General features: G+C 39.5%; 6 protein-coding genes across 6 annotated transcripts; 2 read left to right on the top strand and 4 right to left on the bottom strand.

Moving 5' to 3' along the window:
* Positions 1-104: 104 nt before the first annotated feature.
* Positions 105-1,172, bottom strand: GCK72_018627 (uncharacterized protein; the record flags this gene model as incomplete). The annotated part of the gene is made up of 4 exons (XM_053732657.1): positions 105-313; positions 362-705; positions 752-866; positions 1,025-1,172. 4 exons carry the CDS (start codon positions 1,170-1,172, stop codon positions 105-107), a joined length of 816 nt encoding a protein of 271 aa, XP_053581570.1.
* GCK72_018625 (uncharacterized protein) lies at positions 200-5,008 on the top strand (the record flags this gene model as incomplete). The annotated part of the gene is made up of 6 exons (XM_053732655.1): positions 200-338; positions 1,757-1,973; positions 2,408-2,662; positions 3,638-3,811; positions 4,193-4,783; positions 4,882-5,008. 6 exons carry the CDS (start codon positions 200-202, stop codon positions 5,006-5,008), a joined length of 1,503 nt encoding a protein of 500 aa, XP_053581568.1.
* On the bottom strand, positions 1,220-2,610 carry GCK72_018626 (uncharacterized protein; the record flags this gene model as incomplete). The annotated part of the gene is made up of 2 exons (XM_053732656.1): positions 1,220-2,358; positions 2,406-2,610. 2 exons carry the CDS (start codon positions 2,608-2,610, stop codon positions 1,220-1,222), a joined length of 1,344 nt encoding a protein of 447 aa, XP_053581569.1.
* Positions 5,009-7,800: 2,792 nt separating the features above from the next.
* Positions 7,801-11,269, bottom strand: GCK72_018624 (uncharacterized protein; the record flags this gene model as incomplete). The annotated part of the gene is made up of 7 exons (XM_053732654.1): positions 7,801-7,823; positions 7,877-8,404; positions 8,453-8,796; positions 8,844-8,958; positions 9,191-10,531; positions 10,582-11,022; positions 11,071-11,269. The coding sequence occupies 7 exons, from the start codon at positions 11,267-11,269 to the stop codon at positions 7,801-7,803; spliced, it is 2,991 nt and encodes a 996-aa protein (XP_053581567.1).
* A 3,424-nt stretch (positions 11,270-14,693) lies between these two features.
* On the bottom strand, positions 14,694-17,331 carry GCK72_018623 (uncharacterized protein; the record flags this gene model as incomplete). Its single annotated transcript, XM_003110515.2, has 6 exons — positions 14,694-14,762; positions 14,835-14,981; positions 15,027-16,068; positions 16,117-16,643; positions 16,727-17,147; positions 17,201-17,331. 6 exons carry the CDS (start codon positions 17,329-17,331, stop codon positions 14,694-14,696), a joined length of 2,337 nt encoding a protein of 778 aa, XP_003110563.2.
* A 6,498-nt stretch (positions 17,332-23,829) lies between these two features.
* GCK72_018622 (uncharacterized protein) lies at positions 23,830-26,606 on the top strand (the record flags this gene model as incomplete). Its single annotated transcript, XM_053732653.1, has 7 exons — positions 23,830-23,902; positions 23,952-24,360; positions 24,405-25,193; positions 25,281-25,490; positions 25,590-26,057; positions 26,104-26,376; positions 26,432-26,606. The coding sequence occupies 7 exons, from the start codon at positions 23,830-23,832 to the stop codon at positions 26,604-26,606; spliced, it is 2,397 nt and encodes a 798-aa protein (XP_053581566.1).
* Positions 26,607-26,890: the final 284 nt, after the last annotated feature.

Here is a 26,890-nt window from a genome sequence, read left to right as displayed (position 1 = left end):
AATTTTTTTTGAGTTATTTATTCCAGAGTGTTAATCAAGCCTAAAGAACTATTAAACAACAAAAATTATGCTATAACTCGCTCATTGAACTGAGATATAAGCATTCAAAGTCTCAAAATACCTGGCCATTCATGGGCCAAAATACCTGGCCATTCAAAAGTAGATCCAAATCCTCCAGACGCGAGAGAAGTGCGATTGAATGATCCTGTTGCGGATCCTGAGAATCCTCCTCCCCGACTTCCGTAACTTCCACCACGTCCACCACGACCTCCTCCTCGTCCAAATCCAGTGTCCGTGTGCACTTTGTGGACATCTGAATGAAAACAATGTTTGGATGAGTAAGAACAACAATTTTACTCACTTTCTCTTGCCATCTGGACCAAAAACTGTGGAAGATCTTCATCTGTTTTTCCTTGAGATTTGACGAGTTCGACAAGCTTTGGAGCGAGGCGGCAATCACTTTCGCATTTGGGATCCACGAACGAAATGCAAACACCGGTGTGCATTCGGCCAGTACGACCCGATCGATGAATAAACGTGTCAGTGGCAGTGTCAGGACTTCCATCAGGAATGTCGTAATTGATTACACGTTCGAGATCGGTGACATCGATACCACGAGAGAGAACATCAGTAGTAACCATCACATTAAGTCTTCCGGTTTTGAACTCATTGATATATTGATCACGCTTGTCCTGGGAACGGTCTCTGAAAAACGATTTTTTATTTGGACGACTTCGTGTCAGAATAATACCCGTGCAAAGTTTGAGATCGAATCAAATTTCCATACTGTGCAACTCTGACAGCCAAGAAGTCGCAGGTTTTCTTCTTCTGCACGAAGATGAGCGTTTTTGGAGCCTCTCCATGTTCTGAAAGAATGTATGGAAAGCATTTTGACGAGAGGCACATTTATATGTAAAATTACTATTAGACCTGTACTAGTAGCTTCCTGTTTCGGAAAGATTTCATGAGCTAACCTTTCATATGATCAGAATTTATATATCCTTTTTTCGAAATCTGAATTTACGATTGAGCTCGGAGAGGATTTCTTTCATTTTTTTCATCTTTTCTGATAAGCCGTATGTTTCGTGGAAGACGAGATTCACTCGGTTGCTGAGACGACTGTTCGTCAGAACGATTTTCACAAAATCGGTTTCATTCGGGAGTTTCTTCATGAGCGTCTGCGCAACCGCTTCGACATTTCTGTCAAATGTTGCAGATGTCATGATGGTCTGCCACGTCTCCGAAGTTCTTTTGAATTCCCTGTCGGCCAGAATTCGTGACATGTGACCGATGGATCTCTGCTGGCCTCTTGAAGAAGACGGTCGGCTTCGTCCAGGACTAAAAATCTGAGTTCGGTCATGCTGATGTCACCTTTCTCGACCAAATCCATAATACGTCCACATGTTCCGACCAAAACATGACAACCATTTCGAATTTCCTCAAGTGAATTCGAGCGAGATTGTTGTCCGTATGAGAGACAAACTTTGATTCCGGTGTCTCTAGAGAAAAGACGTAGTGAATCGTAAATTTGAGACGCGAGCTCTCTTGTTGGTGACAGGATCAAGGCAAACGGGGCTGCGTTTTCGAATGAAGAATTGTATGCGGCTTCACCCAAATGCAATATCTTGTTCACAATCGGCAATCCAAATGCCGCAGTTTTACCGGCACTGGTTTCAGCTTGACCAATCACATCATACCCGGCAAGAATTTGTGGAATCATGGCGGCTTGAATAGTTCTGACTTGAGTGTATTTAAGACGCTCCAAGTTTCTCAAGATCTTCTCGTGGAGTCCCGAATTCGCCCAAGATGTTAGACGTGTGTCAATATCCGAGTTGCGAATTTCTACCGCTTGATCTTGGGACACTTGGCATTCCTCGACCTTCTGAGCAGTATCGTCCATCATTTCCTCGACATCACGTTTCATTGGAACCCAATCACGAGGTGCTCGCTCGGGCTCCTTGTTCTCAGTTCCAGTATGTCCTCCCTCGGTCTCAGGGTATCCACCGTCATTCTGGAACTTTCCGCGATTTGAGTTATCTCTGCTACCAGAACCGAAACCATTATCGTTTCGGAATGAGCTGTTTCTTTCATTCGCATTGTAGTTCCCATCGCCTTGATATCTCTGAGGACCGTTGTTTCGTTCTCCATGTCCAAAACCAGAGTCATTGTGAAAACCACGTCCTCCTGAAGTAGAGAATCCATTATCGTTGTGGCCACGACGATTATCATTTCCATGTTGATAGTTGGATCGCGAATCTTCGCTACGATAGCTATTCATTCCAGAATTATTCGAACGGTCATTTTGGAATGATCTTGGAGAAGATCCTTGATTATTATCACGAGGAGGATACTTGTTGTCTGTAAAAAAAAACTTCTGAAAGTTAACTTCAAATAGCTGTACTTACAGTTATCATGGCTTCCATAACTTCCTTGGTGATTCTGAGAATATGGTCTTGGTTGCTCTCTCTCGTTCCGTGGTCCAGAATTGTATTGGTCAGCTGGATGACGATCATTGTGACCACGATCAGCAGAACGACTATCATCATAACCACGATCAGCTGGACGACGTTCTTCTTGACGGTAACCAGAGTGGCCACCTCCTTGACCCATATCTCGTGGAGCCCCGTTTCATCCATTTGCCATTTCTCACACCAAATCCGAAGTAATTCCAAGTCGTGCGCAACGAAATCCTCCCTGTTCAAAAACAATTTTAAATCATCAGCATAAAGAAGAACCTAGGCCTAAAAAATAGCATTTATGTCATTAATATAAAGTAAGAAAAGTAGAGGCCCAAGGACCGATCCCTGAGGCACTCCCGACTTGACTTCAAAACGAATGGAAAGGGCACTTTCCACTTTTACCGACTGAAACCGACCTGTGAAACTTCCCTGGACTACTGTACTTCATTGAGCATGACTGAGTCTCTATGAGCTACAGTAAGCCAGGGATGAGCTAGGTTTGAACAATTTACTGACAAAATCTCATATTTATCCGTCCCTTTTGAGCTCACGGCAAGTTGTTGTGAGAATGTAAGACACGACTATTTCTTTGTACATTTCTGCTGCCTTCGAAGCTAGAAAATTTTTGGGCGCTGTCAGTTTTTACCTTATTTTGACTTTCTATAGCTCAAATCTACAGTAGTTTTGCCACAATTTTTGTTAGTCGCAGGAGGCCGTGCGTGGTACTCACAAAACATGTAATTCAAATTACCGCGTGTTTGAGCGCATTTCCTAAGCCGCCGTCCGTGTACTCTTCGAGGAGAAGTACACGGTGTAGGTTTCCGCCACCGTGTTCGGCCGCGGGTTGCGTTCGCCAGGCCGTGACGTGTATAGGAGGGATAGAGAAGATCGCGTTGTATACTCAGTCCTTAGTCACTGTATTGATTTTGAGTGGGATTGTTTCTCTCAACAGCGTCTCCTCTGTTAAAATCAGATCTTCTCAACGAAAATCTACTTTTAAATACTTTCTTCATTTCCTCTCTGTATCACAGCTTACTTGATTGTTTCAGAATGCCCATCAAAATAATTCAATTACCGTACTTGGTACAAAAACATATAATAAAAGGAATGGATTACACATCGATATTTTTATTATCAAAATGTTCATTAAGAATGGAAAGAATTGCATATAGTTTAAGATTCAATATAGAAAAACTAAGATACACTGTGCTTCAATCAAGATTCGCAGTTCGCGTAAGTGAGGACAACTACCGGTACATTCACGTAATTTCGATCGATTTTGTGGAAGAGTTTTCGGATCAAGGAAAAAACTCATATTGGTTCAGAATAGGCGATATCAATATCAAAGCAAAGTAAGATTCAAATTGTTTGAAAATTAAATTACATGATTTCAAGTATCTTTTCTTTATTATTTTAATTTTCTTGTTCCTTCGGGTGATCGATCGAGTCAGAGAGTGCGTCTTAAGCAATGGTGATTGTTAGTTGATTCGAATTCCGGTGTCTACGTGAAGGATGTTTAGATGTCATCAAATTCAGAAAAAATAGGAGATTCCAAGTGTTGTCCGTTTCCAAATTGAATCCAATCCGCATCTTAACCAAAAGGATGGTGTTGAGAAGAGGGTTTAGCAGTCGTGAGGTTACGTGAACTGGTTCAATATCACTCCTTTATATTTATCAATTTCAATTGAAAAACAATGAACAGTCTTCAATTCTATGTCTAGTCACATTTTCAGATACTCGCGCGACCCAGAAGGAAAGTGTAAACTAGAAGTTTGTAGACCATGTCGGAAAACTTTACAAAGGATGTTTCAACAGGAATTTGAACGATTATTTAGACGTTCGCCAGTGTTCACAATCCATACATATGCTCATCAAACTTTGGATGCAAGTATTTCGAAATGTGAAGACATCCGGTTGAACGGCGATGTAGACAAGGCGGAGCTTATAGAAAGCATTTTATCAAAGTTTACGGGTGTGAAAAATATATGTTTATGCTCTACGGTTTCTGATCCATTTACTAGTAACTCAACAATATTTAATGTCGAAACTCTGATTGTCACCAAATGTGAACCAGTTATGATAAACGCTCTTCTCAGTGAATTTACTGGTCGCCATTTGGTTTTAGGTGGAGCAGAATTTGATCTATCTAAGATTGAGAGTTTTTTGATACGATGGATGTCGAATGAAGCTTTTCACAATTTGGAGACAATTGAGATCTATGCGAGATCTGCATTCTTTGACTTCGATAGAATTCTTGATAATATTCATACACAGCCATTCGATCCTTCTAAAAGACCAGCAGTGTACAGTAATAGCTCTCGTTGGTGAGTTATTTTCATACAATCTTTTGCTCTTATATAAGTTTGTTATTGTATACCTACTCTCTCTTCTTATTCTTTGTTTGAAAACATATTTCTTTCAGGTTTATGTATTACGATAACAAAGATTTCAATTGTTCGGAGTGGGTTGACATTGAACGGCATGGAGACAAAAAACTGGCTTCTATTCAAGTATCTTTTCACGAAATTCGTTTTGTTGTATGGAATTAAATAACACCGCACAGTCTCCCAGACTCCGAGTAAGAACTGCAAGGAAATTTTTGATCTACCCTCATGAAACGAAAAATTTGAGAAATTAGCAGGTCTAAAACGTTATAACTTTAATTTTTAGCTTAAAGCTCAAGGTCAGAAGTAAGAAATTTTCAGTTTTAGAATTATTCTGAGAGCATTATCCAACCATTCAATCCAAAAAATTCTGGTTTCAGATACTTTTTCAAGTCGAAAAGGCAATTTTTCATTTTGATTTCGGAAAAATCTACGGCATTTGTTCATTTCTCAATATTGTCTAGCGAATGATAGCTCAAATCGTGCTCCGGTGATTTTTACACATTTCTGTAGGACAGTTTCTCAATTTGCTCATTATTTTTTGAGAAATCGATCAAATTCCGCATTTCTTTCAATTTTTGTTATTTTCTCAAAAACAAATGAGCAAATTGAAAAACCGTCCTACAGAAATGTGTAAAAATCTTCGGAGCACGTTTTGAGATATCATTCGTTGGATAATGTTGAGAAATGAACATTTTTCCGAAATCAAAATGAAAAATTGCCTTTTCGACTTGAAAAAGTATCTGAAACCAGGATTTTTTGGATTGAATGGTTGGATAATGCTCTCAGAATAATTCTAAAACTGAAATTTTCTTACTTCTGACCTTGAGCTTTAAGCTAAAAATTAAAGTAATAACGTTTTAGACCTGCTAATTTCTCAAATTTTTCGTTTCATAAGGGTAGATCAAAAATTTCCTTGCAGTTCTTACTCGGAGTCTGGGAGACTGTGCACCGATGTTTTTAGACAGGAATCACATCTAAACATTCACTTTTTTATTGAATGCTCCCCGAGTGGGCCCATAATCCAAGGGTACATCGAAAAAGGGTACATCTATGAAAAATTTGATCATAGGGTACATTGAATCGAAGGGTACAGTGAATCTTAGGGTACATCGAGGAGCTATGATCACGGGGTACATCTATAGGGTTATCGTAGGGTACATCGAGTCAGAATTTTCATAAAATTTCAGAAGACTCAAAGTTTTTATTAATTTTCGAGAAAAGCTTTACAGATGGAGTTCAAGGAATGTGTTTCTGCTGTTTTTAGAGGGATGACTTAAAAAGATTTAGCATTAAAGAAGATGCTTGAATCAATTATAGAAACTCCAATATGATCATCTCTCAAATGGTTGTTGGAGTATTTTATATGTATATCATACCTCTGAAAAAAGCAATCAACATGTTTTCGAACTCCATCTGTAAAGCTTTTCTCGAAAATTAATAAAAACTTTGAGTCTTCTGAAATTTTATGAAAATTCTGACTCGATGTACCCTATGATAACCCTATAGATGTACCCCATGATCATAGGTCCTCGATGTACCCTAAGATTCAATGTACCCTTCGATTCAATGTACCCTATGATCACGATGTACCCTTTTTCGATGTACCCTTGGATTATGGGCCCTAAGAGTGACTGTTTTTTCAAATTCATATCCTTGCTTCTAACTTAATTTGAATAAATAAAGTTTTCAAGAAACCTATTAAAATTAAAAAATTAAAGATGGAAAAACCAATCCACATTAAACATTTCAGGTTTATGGAGTTTTTTGAGTTGAAATTATAGAAAAAAAATGGTGGTCCCTTTTCGATGATCTATTTTATTCCTACCGTATATATCTTATTGTCCAACAGCAATGACCTTGCCGATTCGTGGACGAGATCCGAAAAAATAACTCTAACAACACAGAGGATTTATCTTGGAGATTCTGTTCAAACAAAATCCGCTCGAAGCAAGAGTTTTTGGCATTAACAATGACGATAACTCGAGAAGTTGACTAGTGGAGAAACTGGATTCATGAAGTTTCTGTTGAGCTCATTCCGTTTTTCTTTTTGTGATCTTACCGAAACCATGAGGAGAACAGAGCTGTGCGGAATTCCTTCTTCCTTCTTCCGCGCATTTTTTCACTTCCTTCTTCCTTTTTGAAAATTTTCGTCCCATCTTCCGTCTTCCTTTTTTGAAATTTTACTTCCAACGTCTTTTTCGTAATATATTTGAAATTTTAAATACTAATTTCTTTGTTTTTTATTACCCGGTTGCAATAAAAAATGCAATTAAAAATGTTCCTAAACAAGTTGACAAATTTCGACATCCGTTTTGAAACAATTACTTCTGACTACTGCCCTTTTTTCACTTCCTTCTTCCTTCTTCCGTCTTCCTTTTTGAAAATTTTAATTCCGCACAGCTCTGGAGGAGAGCTTCAATAGGCTTGTTCCTCGCTGTGCATCCCACAAATGGAAGCGATTTACATTTCACCTGAAAACGCCCCAGAAGTTATTCGTCAGTTCCTTTGAGTCTATTGAAACAATTTGAAAGCCTTTTCAGTTTATTTCTCGCATCAACACCAATTTCTAAGCCCTCACACTTAATTTTCCACATATTTTCTCTGAATTCGTTCTCGTGAATTCTGAAATCGTGTTGTCGCCATTCATTATTTCATTGAACTCGAGATTCTTTTCGAAGACTGAACAAAACGTTTTCCCATTCATTTTGATTTATTGTTACGAAGATAATTGAAAATAAGTTGGTTAACAGAAGAACAATTGAGTGACTTTCGGGAAGAAAATTTGGGATCAGGACACAGGAAAAATGTAAATATTTGGAGTATAACTTTCAGGATAGGGATATTAACTTGGGCATGGGAAAACTTATTGATGAGATGGTACAAGAGAATTGTGGCTAGGGAGGTAAGAACGAAAAGGAGACCATTTTATACTTGATTGGGATAACGCTCTCTGTTTACCAATCATCGTCATCTTCTTCTGGAAAACAATAGTTTTATTAATCAGCTAAGTTTCGACTCATATTTTCTTACCTCCCCCATCGTTTTTCTTATCATCAGCAGACGATCCGAAGGTGGTGCTTCCGAGAGTTTCGGCAGCTGCCTTGGCTTCTTGAGCAGCTTTGCTCCCAAACCCTTGTGGTTTGTTTTCTTCTTCGTTTGCTGCTTCGTTTGCGACTTCGGAATCTGCAGCTCCGAAGCCAGTAGGTGCTTTCGGAGCACCGAAACCTCCCCCAACCACTGTTGGGGCGGTCTCATCGTTGGAGGTGCCGTTGGTTCCATCGGAACGGGGTGCTCCAAATCCTCCAGCTGAAGTGGAACCAAAACCTCCTCCTGCTGATTTGGTCGATCCAAATCCTCCTCCGGACGTGCCTCCGGACGTGGCTCCGAATCCCCCTCCACCTCCACTGGTAGAGCCAAATCCTCCAGACGCGAGAGAAGTGCGATTGAATGATCCTGTTGCGGATCCTGAGAATCCTCCTCCCCGACTTCCGTAACTTCCACCACGTCCACCACGACCTCCTCGTCCAAATCCAGTGTCCGTGTGCACTTTGTGGACATCTGAATGAAAACAATGTTTGGATGAGTAAGAACAACAATTTTACTCACTTTCTCTTGCCATCTGGACCAAAAACTGTGGAAGATCTTCATCTGTTTTTCCTTGAGATTTGACGAGTTCGACAAGCTTTGGAGCGAGGCGGCAATCACTTTCGCATTTGGGATCCACGAACGAAATGCAAACACCGGTGTGCATGCGGCCAGTACGGCCCGATCGATGAATAAACGTGTCAGTGGCAGTGTCAGGACTGCCATCAGGAATGTCGTAATTGATTACACGTTCGAGATCGGTGACATCGATACCACGAGAGAGAACATCAGTAGTAACCATCACATTAAGTCTTCCGGTTTTGAACTCATTGATATATTGATCACGCTTGTCCTGGGAACGGTCTCTGAAAAACGATTTTTTTATTTGGACGACTTCGTGTCAGAATAATACCCGTGCAAAGTTTGAGATCGAATCAAATTTCCATACTGTGCAACTCTGACAGCCAAGAAGTCGCAGGTTTTTTTCTTCTGAACGAAGATGAGCGTTTTTGGAGCCTCTCCATTTTCTGAAAGAATTGTATGGAAAGCATTTTGGTTAGAACCATACATTAAATCGTAAAATTACTATTAGACATGTACTAGTCGCTTCTCTATTCAGAAGGGTTTGTAGGAGTGAACCTATGTTCAGAATTTATATTTTCTTTTTTCTTAAAAGTTTTCTGTTTGTAATCAGAATTACAGGGACGTTAGCTAATTTTCTAAGAGCAAAAATATGGGTAGAATATGGTATGAACTTACCGTTGATTTCGGACAAGATTTCTTTCAACTTTTTATTCTTTTCTGCTAAACCGCTTGTCTCGTAGAAGGCCAGATTCACGCGATTGCTTAGACGACTGTTGGTTAAGACGATTTTGATAAAGTCTGATTCGTTTGGCAATTTTTTCATAAGCGACTGCGCAATCGCTTCGACATTTCTGTCAAATGTGGCCGATGTCATAATTGTTTGACGAGTCGAAGCAGTGTTTTTGAATTCCCGGTCATTTAGAATTCGAGACATATGACCAACGGGGTCTTTGTTGGCTTCTTGAAGAAGCCGATCGGCTTCGTCCAATACCAAAAATCTGAGTTCGGTCATGCTGATGTCACCTTTCTCGACCAAATCCATAATACGTCCACATGTTCCGACCAAAACATGACAGCCTTTTCGCATTTCCTCGAGAGAATTCATACGAGACTGTTGTCCGTATGAGAGACAAACTTTGATTCCAGTGTCTCTTGAGAAGAGACGTAGTGAATCATAGATTTGAGACGCGAGCTCTCTTGTTGGTGAGAGGATTAAGGCGAACGGAGCTACGTTTTCAAATGAAGAGTCGTATGCGGCTTCACCCAAATGCAATATCTTGTTCACAATCGGCAATCCAAATGCCGCAGTTTTACCGGCACTGGTTTCAGCTTGACCAATCACATCATACCCGGCAAGAATTTGTGGAATCATGGCGGCTTGAATAGTTCTGACTTGAGTGTATTTAAGACGCTCCAAGTTTCTCAAGATCTTCTCGTGGAGTCCCGAATTCGCCCAAGATGTTAGACGTGTGTCAATATCCGAGTTGCGAATTTCTACCGCTTGATCTTGGGACACTTGGCATTCCTCAACCTTCTGGGCAGTATCGTCCATCATTTCCTCGACATCACGTTTCATTGGAACCCAATCACGAGGTGCTCGCTCGGGCTCTTTGTTCTCAGTTCCAGTCTGTCCTCCCTCGGTCTCAGGGTATCCACCGTCATTCTGGAACTTTCCGCGATTTGAGTTATCTCTGCTACCAGAACCGAAACCATTATCGTTACGGAATGAGCTGTTTCTTTCATTCGCATTGTAGTTCCCATCGCCTTGATATCTCTGAGGACCGTTGTTTCGTTCTCCATGTCCAAATCCAGAGTCATTGTGAAAACCACGTCCTCCTGAAGTAGAGAATCCATTATCGTTGTGGCCACGACGATTATCATTTCCATGTTGATAGTTGGATCGCGAATCTTCGCTACGATAGCTATTCATTCCAGAATTATTCGAATGATTGCGGTCATTTTGGAATGATCTTGGAGAAGATCCTTGATTATTATCACGAGGAGGATACTTGTTGTCTGTAAAAAAAATAAACTTCTGAAAGTTAACTTCAAATAGTTGTACTTACAGTTATCATGGCTTCCATAACTTCCTTGGTGATTCTGAGAATATGGTTTTGGTTGCTCTCTCTCGTTTCGTGGTCCAGAATTGTCATTGTGACCACGATCAGCAGGACGACTATCATCGTAACCACGATCAGCTGGACGACGTTCTTCTTGACGGTAACCAGAGTGGCCACCTCCTTGACCCATATCTCGTGGAGCCCCGTTTCCGTAATTTGGGCCTCCGTAGCCTCCACGACCAAATCCTCCATCTCGTGGGGGTTCTCTCGCGTAATTTCGTTGTTGATCGTGAGGTGGATCTGAACCACGTTGACGAGATGGCTGATATCCTTCATTTCGATCATTAGGATGGTTATAGCTGCTGGAACTATATGAGTTTTGTCCTGGGCGATCGTGCGAAGAGTGACCACGGTGATCAGCTCCCTGAGCGTTGAAGCGTTGTCCGTCTCAAAATCAATAACATTTATTTTAGATGAGCGAGCACTCAAACTCACCTTGTGGGCGATCATTGTAACCTGGGCGATCATTGTAACCTGGGCGATCATTGTAACCTGGGCGATCACTGTAACCTGGACGATTTTCGTTTCTATTTTCACGTTGAACATCGCGGTGTTCATCGCGACGCCCGGAACCATCGAAGTTACCTCTCGTAGGTCTACCAGAGTAGTCTCTTGACTCTTGGTAATGAGACATTCTGCAAAATAATCAATTCTAAAAGTTAAAAATATGATTCCAGAATATTGAAACGAAAAGTGATGAATAGACGACTGAGCGATTGTTTCTCAATACAATAACGGGAATAGAGACAACGTTGAAAAACTTGTGGAACGGAAGCACAATTATCGATAGAAACCCAATGTCAGATAGAAGCAGAAGAGAAGAGAATAGGCCAACAGAAAAAATTCGCATGAGAATAGAGAGGAGAGAGTAGAGAAAAACAGAACTGCACTGCGTCCTTCGTTTCGTCGTTTCACTAGCCGCTCATATGCGCTCTCCGTTCACCAGTGCACTACCGTTAACGAGCTATGAAGCAGACGACCTCTATACCAAAATGACAAATGGTTGGACAGCCATATTGTCGGTAGGCGGGGCTCAGTATATACGAGAGATTAGAGATTTTATGAAAGGGGGCAGAGTATGTGATGATCATTGCAGATATCGATGTTAAGAACAAAAAACCCTTCAACAGATACTTTTTCTGTTCTATTAACGGCAGACTTGTCGAAAAAAAGTTCGGCCGTCTAATTAACTATTTATTTCGAGCTATCTAAGCCGATTGCGCTTTTGTTTTAACTGTTTTCAGCGTTTCTCGTTTTTTGAATCGAGGAAAAACAAGTTTATTTTTTTCTGCCGTTATAAAAATTTCGATTAACTCGATCGATAATGGTAGATTACTGATTTACATTGCTCACCTTAAATTCTAAACTTGAGAGGGGTATGTACAATAGAAGCGCTCAACAGAAATGCAATAGAAATCACGACTTTTGCTCTTATTGAAATCACAGTTTCAAACGGAAAGGCAGAGAATTTTTTCAAATGATAGATAGTAGCGCATTTTCTGAAGGTTTGAATCATTCGCTTCCACAAAGTACACATAAATTTGAAACACGCCACAAGAAGAGAAAAACTTTGAAGGACGAATGTGGAACTTTGACGAGAGAGAAACAAGTAATACAAAAATGTCCTTGCTTTTCAAAAAATTAAAAGAAAGTTTAGCAATCTGTTGTGTTCTCGTGCTGGGGGTATTTGAGTTTAGAACTCGGAAGAATAGAACTGCGACAAAATAAAACTGTGAAAATATAGAACAGGAAAAAATAGAACTGAACAAAGTGGAACTACGAAAAAATGGAATCGCTACAAAACAGAACTCGACAAAATAGAACTGAACACAATGGAACTGCTACAAAATAGAACTGTTACAAAATAGAACTCTAGTTCGAATGGAGCGCGTTTGCATTTTTTTGCAAAAATTCAATTTATTTTTGACTTTTCTCAAATAAATTCATATTTTTCATGGAATAATTGTTCAAGTTGAAAAAAAAAGTCGTTCTAATTCTTCTAAAAAGAAAAAATGCAAACGCGCTCCGTTCGAACTAGAGTTCTATTTTGTAACAGTTCTATTTTGTAGCAGTTCCATTGTGTTCAGTTCTATTTTGTTGAGTTCTGTTTTGTTGCGGTTCTAACTTTCACTGTTCCACTTTGTAGCAGTTCTATTTTTTTCTGTTCTATATTTTCACAGTTTTATTTTGTCACAGTTCTATTCTTCCGAGTTCTAAACTCAAATACCCCCCTCGTGCTAATAGAGAAACACTTTGAAATAATCACTCGTTTATTAGTGATTCAGAATAATAGAAGAAGGGGGTAAGGGGAACAAGACGGATCGAAACGATTCACGTTCCGATATCCGGCACAAACGTAGAACTAACTTTAGAACGAGAGGAAACGGATGACAATTCCTCTTCGCGGGCAAACGGGGGAAAACGAGGGAGAGCGGGTAGATCAAAACGGTAGATTTAAAAAAAATCTTTGTAACTTATTAGCTTGGCACAGTTCTTACAACTGCGGTTCACCGAAATCCCCTTGAAAACTGGCTCTTTTTCTCTGAGTCTCTCAATTCCGCGCACTATTTTCTTCGGTTTCGATAGAGCGCGGTTGTAACAAGTGTGCCGTGCTAATAATAATAATGTCACAACACACGGTCTTCGAAACTTCCAATTCGCAGAAAACCTGACCCAAGTCCAAAAGAGCGCAGTTGCATCACATCAAAAATTTCCAAAAAAAATTTCGCGAATTTTTGTACTGAAAACGCGGTTTTTTGAAGTTTTTTCAGAGTGTGGAATTTTTTCTCGAAAAACTATATGAAAAAGTGATAGACCGGATCAATATCTATCATTTAAACACAAAACCAGAAAAATATATTATGTCTCAGTGCTTCTGCTCCTCGCGACGCTGTTTTTCATAAAATTAGGTTTTTCTACTGAACCAAAGAGTTTCTAGGATAATTTTCGCTCATTAAATTGTGAATAGGTGTGTCTTTGTGCCAGCAAACTTTAAAAAATATGAAAAACGTGTATGGATCATGAGATAAAGCCTATTTTGCTGAAAATCACAAAAAGAGGAGTATCAATTTCCGTTCATGACTTAATTTCATGTTTTTGAGCTCAATGTGTAGCTTTTTGGACGCTCTATCCATTTTTCATCGCACATTTATGAAACAATTTTTTTAATTCGAGAACGGCTGAAAATAAGGTTTTCAGTGCTAAAAATTCGCTTCCCGCCGAATGTTCAGATCAAAAACTTTGTTCACGCGTTGTGCGTCAGTATGAGTTTGTTTGCCTAGATTGGAGGTTTCGAAGACCGTGCAACACAATCTTATCAATTCTTGAAGTGCACGGGAAGTGGACTATATTTATACGTTAAAATTATTGATAGTGTTATGGAGTTGATCAGGCAATCGATATACCGAGGTCACGGAATAATACCGAACGTTAATCGAAAACTAAACTCACAATACTCTGCCGCAGGGTTTGAAAGGCGCATCTATTATAATTTACTTTACTTTATCTACAATTTTACTTTATATTACAATAATTTACTGAAGATTTCGCGGAATGGTATCGTAGTTGAAAAAAATCAAACGTCTTATTTTCGAGCTTTGCAGGTCTGAAAAAACCGCAAATCGTATTTTCCGCTTCGAGACCTTTTCGAACAAATCAGATGCGCCTTCAAAACCCTGCGGGAGTTTTTTGAATTTATAAAAAGTGTGAGATAAAAGCGAAAATATCCTGGCGACTAGAAACGCCGAATAATGATCATATACAGATAAGAATAAAAATAGAGTAATTTTCTTCTATTACTCTCAAAATATGACATGAAAAACACGACAATAATGAGAATGTGAGGTGAAGGCGTGCGAAAAAGAAACAAAAACAAAATCAATTTTCGAAAGAAAAAAATCGTTCTGTGGGAAGAGACTATTTTTGGCGGGTTGGGAGACAAACAAAAATGCACCGGTATTCTGAGTGTAGAGGGCGGGAAAACAAGATATTTAAGTAAAAATACAGTGGCTGATAACGACGACAAATGCAACGCACAATTTTCCAAACAATACAAGCAATCAACCAGATTTAGGATCAGAAGTATTTTTCGTTGTCGATTTAGAAGTCTGTTGCAGAGTGGTGGTCACCTGAAAATGTATTTTATCGTTGTTCAAATCAGGTCATTCTCTTTTGTCGTTCTGGATGTGCACGCGATGTACCTTTGTATCGACATCAGGAATATCAACTGTTCCATTTTCTACCTGCTGCTTCCTTTTCACTTCTTCTCCTTCGTTGTTATCGGGTGTTTTGGACGAAGCCGTCGAAACTCCTTGTGGCTGATTGAACGCATCCGCAGAGGAAGGTCCCTGAAATAGAAGAAATAGAAATTTCAAATAAATAGCTATTCTCACTGTAGGTAGAATAGGCATTTGATAGTTTCCAGATTGAACTTTTCTGATTTCCTCTGTCAATCCAGCAACTTCATCTTCTTTTTTCAGAGTGCCAATCATAGAAGCCATCTGAGCAGCAGATACGTGGACGTCCGTATGCTTTTCTAGCAATTCAATAACTTCCAAAACTAACTGCTTGTCAACAATTCCATCAGCATCCTCATCAATAGCCTTTAGAAGTGACTCGATTCTTTCTCGTTGCTGAACGTCATCAGGTTGTTCTCCCTTACTTTCCTTCAGCTTGGCGAGTGAATCGATAACATCTTGGATACGAACTTCACGTTCTTTCTTAGAGTCTGCACTATTCTCCATAGCAGGATCGATGAGCATCTCACGGATGTTCCTCTTTTCGTCTTCCAATTTGTCAACCATCGAGTCGACATCTTCGATCATGGAATTCAACTTGTGACGCAAACGCTTTGCAATTTTTGTTTCAGCAAATGCCCCATCTAATGAATTGATTTCCATCAGGTCCTCCTTGTGTTCCAGCACCTTCTCACGCAATCCAAGGATATCATGTTTAGCTTCTTTGATTGGACCACCGACAATGATTTCTTCGATATGTGAAAGATCTTTCTTATCAACGTGAATATCTTCTTTCTTTGTTTCTTTAGTTTCGGCTGCTTTTGCTTGTGATTCTTTCGTTTCAACACTCGACGAAGAAGCCACTGCAGTTGCAATATCCTCCTTCAACTCGTTCACAATAGCTTCCGCAGCAACATCCACCAACTTCTCTTTTTCCAGTTCCTTCTCTTTTTTTGCTTCTTCTTTCGATTTCAAGGCCTCTTCCGCGGCCTTCTTCTTCTTATCTTCGTCTTTCTTCTCATTAGCAATAGCTTGTTCGATAGATTTGATCAACTCGATACGAGCCTTGTGATCAATCTGCCCTCCTTCCATTTCTGTGAGTTTTTGTACAGTGGTCTCGGCGAGACCGTCTGGCAAGTTTTGAACGATAGCTTTGAGACGGTCGGGGAATGAAACTTCCTCTGGGAGGTAAAGGGTTCTGAAATGAAAAACTGCATTACCTCGTCGATGCTATATGTAAACTAACCTTGAAAGAAGAAGCAATGCTGGCGGTACTTTGTCGTTCAGCGAAAGCTCTAACCACGACACCAACTGCTCTTTCAGTCGTTCTTCGCTTACTCCGATAGCTCTCATTCCACGTGCACGACAAGCTGACTGCAAATCGAGCGAACTGAGAGTATCCACACCACCTTCTGCAGCAATCTGTTTGTCATCTGCTTTCAATTCACGAATCTTCATGTTTAGTTGGAATCTAAGAATTTCTGGAGATCCCAACGAATTAATACTCATTAAACGACAAAGAGAACGGAGTTGTCCCATGCTGAGATTGTCGAGAGTTAACTCGTCTTCGAAAAGCTTCGAGAACTTCAGTAGTTCATTATTGGATACATATCCACCTTCATTTCGTACTCTTTTAATGAAATGAGCAAACTCGAGCGATCTAGTAGAATCCTTATTACGGGTTTTTCTCTCAAGTCCGATTTCTTCAATTGTATCTTGCAAAAATTTCGCCATTTCAACACGAAGTTTCACTTGTTTCCGCCATTTTTCTTCCTGAAAAAGATTAATTGAATTAACGAGAATAACGATGAAGTATCACGTTTCTTTAAATTGATAACTCTGCTATTTTTACTAACCTCTTTGCTTGTCTCTTGGAAAGTACTTGGCAGCATTCCGGGGAATAATTTAACGAAGATAGGCAGGGCCAATTCCATGAATGGAACGATGATAAAGAACGAGAAGGGAACAAGACGAAACAGATCAGAAACCGTTCGTACAAGTTGTTGACGTTCACGACGCGTTAAAGTCGCTCCTCGAAGAACTCTCCACAAGTATTTGGCGCTGACACGTGTTTCAAGAGCTAACAATCGAAATCCGTGGTAGTAATGTTTCAATTCGTGCATAATTTTGTCTTTGAGTGGGACTTTCACAGTTGCAACTTCTTTGTCGGATTTCATTAAACTCAATGCCTTCTGCGCATCTTCATCTTGCTTTTGTACATCTTCTCGTAACATTTTTAATGTGTATTCAACTTTACTTCTGTCTGTGGCTGCATACCTAAATAAATAGTTATGAGTAGTTGTTTTCCAACAAAAATCGATATAACTTACCTCAAGTTTGTTGTGTACAGTGAATGTGTAGCAATTTGTGGATGAAAAACCCGACTTCTCTGACCGGCAATAATCTGTCTATACGCGATTCGTCCTATTTGGTAGGATTTTGAAGCGTTTCGTAAGCTCATTCTATCAGCTTTCGTTTATTTCCTTTGAAAATTTAAAAGTTGCGAGTTGCGGGAATATGAACGAAATGAGAGAGATGGAATGACGCAAAATTGTCTTTGAGAGAGAAAAGATAAAGTTTAAAGAGTGAGAGATTTCGCAATCGTATTCGTTTCAATTACAGTGCTTCCGTTTCTCTGAACATTTTGGACATGAAATATCAACCGGACGTATTGTATGGTATCTACAGTGAAGCGAATCTGAGGCTGATTCAGTCTAGGTGTCCTGTGAGGATACATGATTTTCAAATGATTTTCAATGATCTTGGAATCGGAATTTAAATGAAGAAATTCATAACAAAATCAATAACTACGACTTTTCTGAACAAGTTTGAAAAGTGGAAAGCGATGAGTGCGATTGTAACAAGCAGAAAACAATTTTTACAGAAATACTCTGCGAACAAAATATATTTTGACCATGGAGCGCATTTACGCGGCCGTTGTGTTGAGTGTTCTATGGAAGTAATCATAGATTAGAAAAATTTCGCGAAAAGTGAGGAATAATAATGGGAATTTGGTGAAACTCGCATATTGTATAGGAAAGAATTTAGAGATCTTTTTGTATTACATCTTCAAAGTATTCACGGTTGTAAAATAAAGTATATTCTTTTAAAAATTGTTATTCATCACATTTCTTCATCCCAATATTCAGCTCAAAATGTAATAAATACATGATTGAAAAGTCTGCAATTTTGGAGAGAATTTTTTGACCTAGACGATTTTTATTTTAACTTTTACGATCTAAAACCCGTTGTAGACAATTTTTCCGACCTATATTCTTCAAAATAAAAATTTTCGACCTAAAAATCCGTAATTCCTGACAAAAAAACGTATTAATGCTGCATTTATAAATAAAAAGAAAGAAACGCAAAAAATTTATGGTTGTGTACCGTGTTCTTAAAGGCACATGCACTGATTTGATTTCGTTGTTGTTTTCGCTGCGAGACTCACGCCTTTCAAAGTGTTGTGCACCTATAGGGAGTACTGTATTTTACATTTTCAGAACTATTTTGCGAAATGCAGCATAAACTGTTTCTTTAATTCAATTTTTACTTTCTCTAATGCAATTCGGTTAGAAGAAGTGAGTTCAGTAGTTAATCGCGTACGAGTTTCCTCATTATCAGTTAAATTACGTAGAAATGTTTCTCAAAATGTATAAAGGGACTGAAACGGAATCGATGAACGAAAATGTTGATGTTTGATAAATAGTGGACATGAGAGACAATGCGGAGCTATCCGCGCGGAACTTTCCGAACGGAAAAATGTCGTCATTGATGAATCGTTTCACAGCGATCCTAGCTGTTCCCTTGAGCTATGTGAGCATCTCGTCTCTGTGGAATCTGTTTTTCTCTCATCTGATCAAACGGACGAACACAAAAACAAAGCAAACGTATAGTTGAGCAGCGATTTTTTTTCGAAAGCGTTCTCTTTTTCTTTTTCCGCCGTGGAACATTGTCTGACATCTTTAAATACCAGTTTGACTTCTCGCCTCATCTTGGTATATCTTTCCATTTATATTCTCAATTTAAAATTTTTTTAAAGGTGACGGACGTTTTGAGAGCTTCTTCATTCTTCAGAAACACATATTCGCTTTTTATTGTTTTTTTGCTTTCAGCTTTTTAGTGTCATCAATTTACGAAAAATCGATGTTTAACAGTGACTGACTGAAGTGGGCAGACATTCAGGGGATCTCCTGATTTTCTGACACCAGACCTTCCATTTCGCTCTTCTCTGGTTGTTCGTTTGTATAAAAGTCCGTCATGCAACGTGACTGAACTAAATTTTTCTGATAGCTTATCACACCACCTACTATTTCACTATCTTCTGTTTGCATTATCGCAACAAAGTTTTCAAGTTCAAACCATATTTTTCGCATTTACGATAAAGAGAGCCTATCATGTTGTATTAGTTAAATAGTTTTTTTAGTGTCAGATATGAGACTTTCCATACTCATTTAGAGTAATAATGAAAATTCGAACATGAATTTGTATATCGTTAAAAAATGTTTCTTTACGAATGAGAGTAATGTTAAGGTCTAGAATGCTTCGGGTTCTATTTAAGAAATGCAATGCTTGGCATTTTGATCTCCGTTCCTTTTCAAATTTTTAAACTGTGTTGCACTCTACTCCTGTCTGTCTTTCGTTCTCATCACATGATCAATGGTGGCGCCATGACGGAAAGCGAGAGGAAAAAACGGAAAACCGAGAGAAATCGCAATGTATGCGAAAGCGTGTGTTTGTGTGGCCAAGACCGCGTGGTCTGAAACACCACGTGGTTGGATAGAATGTGTTCCGTATTTTAGACCGATAAAATTGAGGGAGAAGGAGAGAGTGACGATGTTGGCAGCGTGCCAAAAAGTACGCAGAGTGCTTTTTGAGAAAGCGTTGTTCTTTGGATTAGTCATACTCGCATGTGACTGAATTTATGTTATATTACATATGACCACAATTCATGAATATTCTCATACGAATGAACGGTTAAGCAAGACATTATAGGTTAGTAAATCCCAAATTTGAATGTTTGATTTCTGATCAAAGTAAGGTTTGTTAAGAACTATTTCTGGATGGTATTTTAAGAACTGTTTCTGACGGGTGTAATCCGTCATATTTTGATTAGTATCTTTACATCTGAATCGTGTCTCCGTGTTAACACCTCCATGCAGGCAGAACGTGACAATTGAGAAGTAGAGTACAATTTAGTTTCTATTTTTGAATGCCTTCACAACATTAGTTCACCTATATAGTATTCTTCGATCGAACAAATAGAACTTGGAATCTCAGCCAGATGGGAGAAATCAGTTTCTATATGCAATACTTAAAAATACTGTACTTGGTGTTTATTAGCTGAAATGTCACTTTAATGGTATCAATATGATCATTCCATGAAAAGGTGGTATCATTCAAAGGCGGAGCAATTTATTTCTCCAATTTTGAATTTACCGTTGTTGTCCTAAACGGGGGTTTCCTTTCTATGACCCTGATAGCTGATGGCAGAAATTTACCAGCTGTGGTAGCCGCCCGTCTGCTCCACCAATTTCGCGCACTTTCCCTTTTTTCGCTAGTCGTCTCATTTGAATCTGCATTTTAGCCCCCAAAATCGACGTTTTCACCATTTCGCGCACATAGGTCTCCATCGGTTGTTTTTCTTTTGCGTCAATGTTTACCCGCATTCTTTTCAAAAGTCTGCGGACAGCATAGGGCGCGACCCCTAGGAGTTATTTAGTAACATATCGATTTTAGACCACAACGTCCCATATTTTTCGCAATGATTTGTCCTTGAAAGGTTCAGATTTTCTCATTTTAGTATTTTCGAATGTGGTTGATTTCGAATGTTGATGTCTACATGCAGTTGGAAAGTTTCAAATAGTTGTGTGGTCAGCTACCCTCCTGTTGAGATTATGATCAGATCATCACGCGTTTTTGTTTGTTTTCTTTGCATGAGTATATAATCACCAAGCTCTCATTTTCCGAGGCTCATGAAAATATCTAACAATCCGGAAATTGTTTCTTTCGTCTATCATCTTTTCAAGAGGGCTTCCCCCACCACGTGCCGATTCCCACGGCGGAGGTTGACGTGATAAAAAAAAGTAAAATGTGTTTAGAGGCGGAGTCAATAGTCACGTGGTCTGGCGGGATGCGATTCAATCTGACAAGCATACCTGCGATGTCATTGAACAATTCGTTGTTTTAGTCGGTTTCTTTTGCTAGTTTAATCTTGGCAGAAGTGGGGTTTGAACTTGAAGTTCAATACAGGTACACGCTATGTTGAATAAGAGATATTAGAACACCGATGTTAAGTATTAGGCCTACATCTAGTTTTTCTTATGTCATTATTGTGAGGAAGCACTCTCCACAGTGGTGTGGTTTACAGTAACCCTGGTTCACATTGCAGTATGTTTACTCTTGTGACAACCCTCGCATCCTCTGACTTTTCTGCTAAAGTAGGATTATCGATGCCACCAGCAACTTTTTTGGCTGATTATAGTGTTTGTGTGTTCTCGTTAAATTCGAAATTTGAACAATCAAACTTGTTTATTTATTTCAAGTTTTGATCGAAGCGAAACCATTTTTCAATTCATTCGACTTTACAGTTTTAACTGTTGGTAAATAACCTTTATTGTTCTTCAACGGTGTTCATCTCGTTCTTTAGGTGATGTTTGTGTTTTTCATTTGCAAGGAAGTTTCCAATCATGATCATGGCCTCTACACCAGAAGTGTAGTGTGTAATGAACAGAAATTTTGGGAGGAGAAAAAGAAAGAGATGATGTGATGGCGTGATCTACCAAACCCACCTCATGTTGTTCTTTATTCAGATCCCATTTACTATACGTCAATACCCCAAGGATAGTTTTGTTTATAAATTTTTATAACACAACAATTTCTCCGTTATGGTCATTTCTCGCGCCTTTCATCCTCTCACTTCGTCTCTGTCATTCATCACTTACCGTCTTATCATTTATCACACTCGGGTCGCGAAGAAAGTGACCATCGTACTTTGTACATTGGATAGGAAAACGAGGGAGTGGGATGAGGTGAGACTAGGCTACACGCTGTTTTCCCGCTCTTCCTGCAAAAGCGGTTCGGGTAAATAAAACGGGCGGAGAAAAGAAGAGAATGTCTGTTGTTAACGGCTGATAACATATTGGCTTCAGCTGTGGCGATCAGAGAGCAAGTGCTCCTCGCCCTGCCACGCATTTGTATAGCTTCTAGGTTAAAGGTTATCAAGATAATGTTATGAAAACTCCACTCTTTTCGCTTACGATCATAATAAGGATACCTTGCGACTTCTAGAAGTGATATTTCGTGAGCATTCCTAGTTATCACATAACTCTATTTCTTAACATGCAACACCCAATACATCCCCGCAATCCGCTACCAAGTTTGTCATTTGAGCGTACTTGACTTGTCCGCGTGCGACAAAAACGGAACACTCATTGGCCGGCCCACAAACAAGTTCTATAGGCCATTAACCATCATCTGTTCGTGTCTTCTTCTGAATACTAATGCAACTGGATTGTGCGAGAAATAGAGAGACGAGTTGATTGGTCATCCTACTCCTCCTTTTTTCCTTCTACTCCTCCGTTTCCTCCTACTTCTTTCCGATCGTTTGTACTTTTCATCGCCTCTCACTTCTCCAGTTCTTTTCACTCTCTTGCTTCATCTCTATTTTCTTTTTTACACTCTCTCGTTTTCTTTTTGTGGTGCCCTTCTCTCTTTTTCTCTGTTCATATCCAGTCTGCTGCTCTCTCCCTGTTTCCCGCAATGGAGTGTGCAAAAAGGGTTTCTTCTGTTTCTCACTGCAATGCCCTGAAGATAGCTTGCCCACATTTGGGCGGATTGCTCTCTTATTCATCGTTTTTCTTTTTCTTAAATTCCTCCGGAAGTGTGTTAATATTTTATTCTAGAATTCTGATCTAACCCCAAGGAAAATGATGTTTGTAGAGACGACCAAACATTCATTTATTTGTTTTTTCTTATTTAAGGACATGCAATTTATTGTTGATAAGTGATGAAAGTTTTCTGTTATGAAACCTTCACTCGATCAACGGTTGTCAGTCAATTTGTATAGAAAGTTCTGTAACTTGTTGGTTGCTGATTTTCCTCCATGAATATATGTAGTAAGCCTATCATGTGACAACAGTCCTAGAGATACTCTTAAGTTTCGATCTCACCTGATTCATTGTTTCTTTAAAGAGATCACGGTAAAATACAAACAACAGGTGAATGAATCATAGCCCAATTTTTCCCACTCACAATCACCAATTTCGTAACTTTTGGCACTTCTCAAAATTGTTTTGTGTTTGGAGTTGTACATTTTACCGGGTTAGTTCAAATCAAAACCGTCTTATTTTTTTGTGGTTCAGCTTCTTTTTCTCTTCTCTTCTCTTAGTTTCCCCTTACTTTAAAAACGTATGCGATGTAATTCACTTTCTGCAATCTTTCGTAACGTTGGCACCATCTGCCTTTCATAAACAACAACATCTTGCGGCAGGCCATTAAGGAGCAGAAAGCGAACTTTTGACTTTCACCTATTGAAACCCCAGAGAATTTATTTTGCGAAGTATAGATTATTGTGCTTTGGGTGTCACTTTCAAAGTTAAACTTCACTAAATGAACTTTTCACCAGTTCCCAGTCGTTTGTCCATCATCTCAATTGTTTTTTCCTCGTTTTCCGAGAAGATGCAAAGAGAAACGTGATATTTTCTTGGTCTTCTCCCCTTCTTTCTCGTTCTTATCTGTGTGAAACACGGTGCGAACTATGTTCTATGATCAAGAGGACACTCATCGCCCTCATTCACCTTCTTATTCTGACTTTGTTGTCGTTATTATTGCAGTTTCATTGAATTAATATATTTACAGATAGGTTTATCGGGTCACCTTTGCAGTATTTTACCTACTCATCATATTATCGTTTCCCAGTGGTGCTCGAATGCGTTAATAAACAACACATACATTGCAACAAATGGATTACGCATATCGTATGATCAAAAATGTCAAGTACTTCTACAATTCGATTAATCCGGCTACACTTTCAGGTAAGATAATTGTTTTTCTTTAAAGAAATGATTTGATTAATTATTTCAGGAGCCATCGATGTGGTAGTTGTGGAGCAACCAAATGGAGAATACAAATCGACACCATTTCACGTTCGCTTCGGAAAATATGGTGTCTTCAGCTACAGTGATAAATATGTAGATATAGCCGTCAATGGTGTGGAGATCGATCTGAAAATGAAGTTAGCTGACAGTGGAGTAGCATTTTTCGTGGAAGAAGCGGACGATGAAGTTCCTGACTACCTTCTAACGTCACCTTTACCCGAACAAGACACCCCGCAGATTGGGGGATCTGGAGTTGAAAAGGTTTTAGCAGAAAGTGCTCGAAAACTAGAAGAGACGCAGAATGAGAATGGAGAAGTTGAAATGAACGAAATGGCAAAAAGTAGATCATCAAGTCCAGATGGAGGGCAAGGCAATGCTAGAGAGCCAAAACAAGAGTTAGTTGATATTTCGCTGCCAAAGCATATGTTTTCTATTTCAGACAGTCGCTAAGTCAAGTACAACGAAAGCAAACTCTTCCTTTCTCTTCTTCAGTGTTCAGTGATCGCCGTTATCGGTCATTGCCAGATCTCACAGTTCTTGCCGCTGAAACAGATCATACTGAAGTTGCTGGTTCATCAGATGCAAAAAAGACAGACGAGAAAAAGTCGAGAAAAACGCCACGTCCGTTCGTACACTCACACTCACAATGCTCATCGATGGAAAAAAAAGTGTTTCACAAATCAAATGATGACATTCTGCGAAGCTTGAGGCGCGAAACTCATGACATGGATCGTCGGGTTCCACTCCGGAAAAAGAGTCGTGTAACTTTTGAAAAACCATCGACACGTCCAATCGATATCCAAATTCAAACTTACAATGACTCTGATTCTGAATTGGATTCGTCTGTAAATTCCTCCCCCTCTCCATCACTTGTTGATCAACGCGAAGCAGATCGAATTGCTGATGGTGCTCTTTCCGACTCAGAAGTGGATCGTCAACGTGATCGTAATGCCACACCAGAACCCCATGATGTAACCGACTGGAAATGGGGAGAACTTCCGGAGACCAGAGAACTTAACAAAAGAAAGAAGGAAGAGGAACAAGCAGCCAAAAATGCATCGACTTCTAGATGGAGTAGTTGGTTCTGGTCGTCATCAGCAGCAACAGAAGAACAGAAAGAGAAGGAAAAGATTTCACAAGAGGAGCAAGGAATCCCACTTGGAGAACTTCTCAATTCTGCATCAGACCCAGTTAACATTGAAAAATACCTCGGAAAGCCGCCCAGTGTGTGAGTTATTTTACTATTTACATAAGATTATATTGCATGCTAGTAAGTTTTGTGAATCCTTTTTAGACGTAGATCTCGTAGTTTCAGAACCTCAATTGACAGTGGAAACGTGTCTCGAGGTGTTTCACAGCCATCGTCTCCAACATCTAATCATGACGACTTCACACCTACAACGACACCTCCAAATGATAAAACACCAACGAGAGAGAGTGTTCGATTTGGAACCGTTACAGATGGTTCGATTTCAACAGCCGCTGCCACTGGAATCCGGTCCCGTGCGTCGTCTGATGATATTTTGTGAGTGTCATTTTTAATAATCAATTGCATGGACAACCTGATGCTTACAAATTCACCGTGATTTCAAAGACCAGTCCATCAGTTTTTATTTTATTTCAGCCCTCTCAGCGAAGACGAACTGGATGAGAACTTCCGTCCACAATATATGCAATCTCTTCGTCTCTCATCTGAGAAATTGAAATCATTGGGACTTGTACTGGGAGCCAACGAACTTCGTTTCTCAATCACCACCAAGTTTCAAGGAACGACGTGGTGCAGTTGTAATATATATCTCTACAAATGGTATGAACAACTCGTCATCTCTGATATTGATGGAACTATCACAAAATCCGATGTGCTTGGCCACGTGATTCCTGCAATTGGAGGAACATGGGCTCACACTGGTGTCGCTGAATTATACACCCGTATCAAAAACAACGGATACAAAATGGTTTATTTGTCATCTCGTGCCATTGGTCAGAGTCATACTACGAAACAATATCTCAAAAGTGTGGCTCAAGACTCAAAACAACTGCCTGATGGACCTGTGTTGCTGTCACCAACGAGTATTATAACTGCTTTTAGGAGGTAGCTTTCTGAAAAGTGTTCACATATAACAGTTTTCGTTTTTCAGAGAAGTAATCGAACGGCGACCGGAAGAATTCAAAATCGCTGCTTTGACTGACTTGAAACAGTTGTTCCCGAGTGGTAATCCGTTCTACGCTGGGTTTGGAAACAGAATCACTGATGTTGTTTCGTATGATGCCGTCGCAGTACCTGCTGCTCGAATTCTCATCATCGATCCAAGTGGAAAAGTGAAACGATCGGACTCTTCGGGACTCGCACTAAGCTATAAATCAATGGCCACCGATACAGTCGATTACATGTTCCCTCCATTATCTGTTCAGTAAGTTTGAATATTATTGTTTTTCAACTAGAAAACAACGTCTATCAAGTTTCAGTGTGAAAGACGATGCTCGAAAAACAGAACGGCTCACATCAGCATGGAGCAAACCGTTGGAGCATAGCAACTTCACACATTGGCATGTCTCTCCAAAGGATGTACTCGATGAAGAACTATTGCAATATGAAACCCATCGAAAGAAGTTAATCGCAACGCAAAAAGGAAGAAAATAAATAATTCGATTCTCACTTATCACCTCAAATTCACCGTATTTTTGTTTTCTTTTTAGTTTTGTTCTCTTTTTGTTTTCGTGCCAAAGTGACATTCCTTTACTCTGTTCCATACCAATCATTTTTGAAGATCTCTACGACTTCATCACAATTCATTCTCAGTTTCATCTTTTTTCACGAATACTGTTTTGTTGTTTCCTTCCGGTTGGAAGTTCCCAAAGTCTCATTGCTCAAACTAGTCAATTTCGAGTTTCCCTTTGTTTTGTTTTATATCCACCCATCACACC

The sequence above is a fragment of the Caenorhabditis remanei genome, chromosome V, assembly GCF_010183535.1.
Source record: "Caenorhabditis remanei strain PX506 chromosome V, whole genome shotgun sequence".
Lineage (NCBI taxonomy): Eukaryota > Metazoa > Nematoda > Chromadorea > Rhabditida > Rhabditidae > Caenorhabditis > Caenorhabditis remanei.
This window is presented reverse-complemented; position numbering and strand designations above follow the sequence as displayed.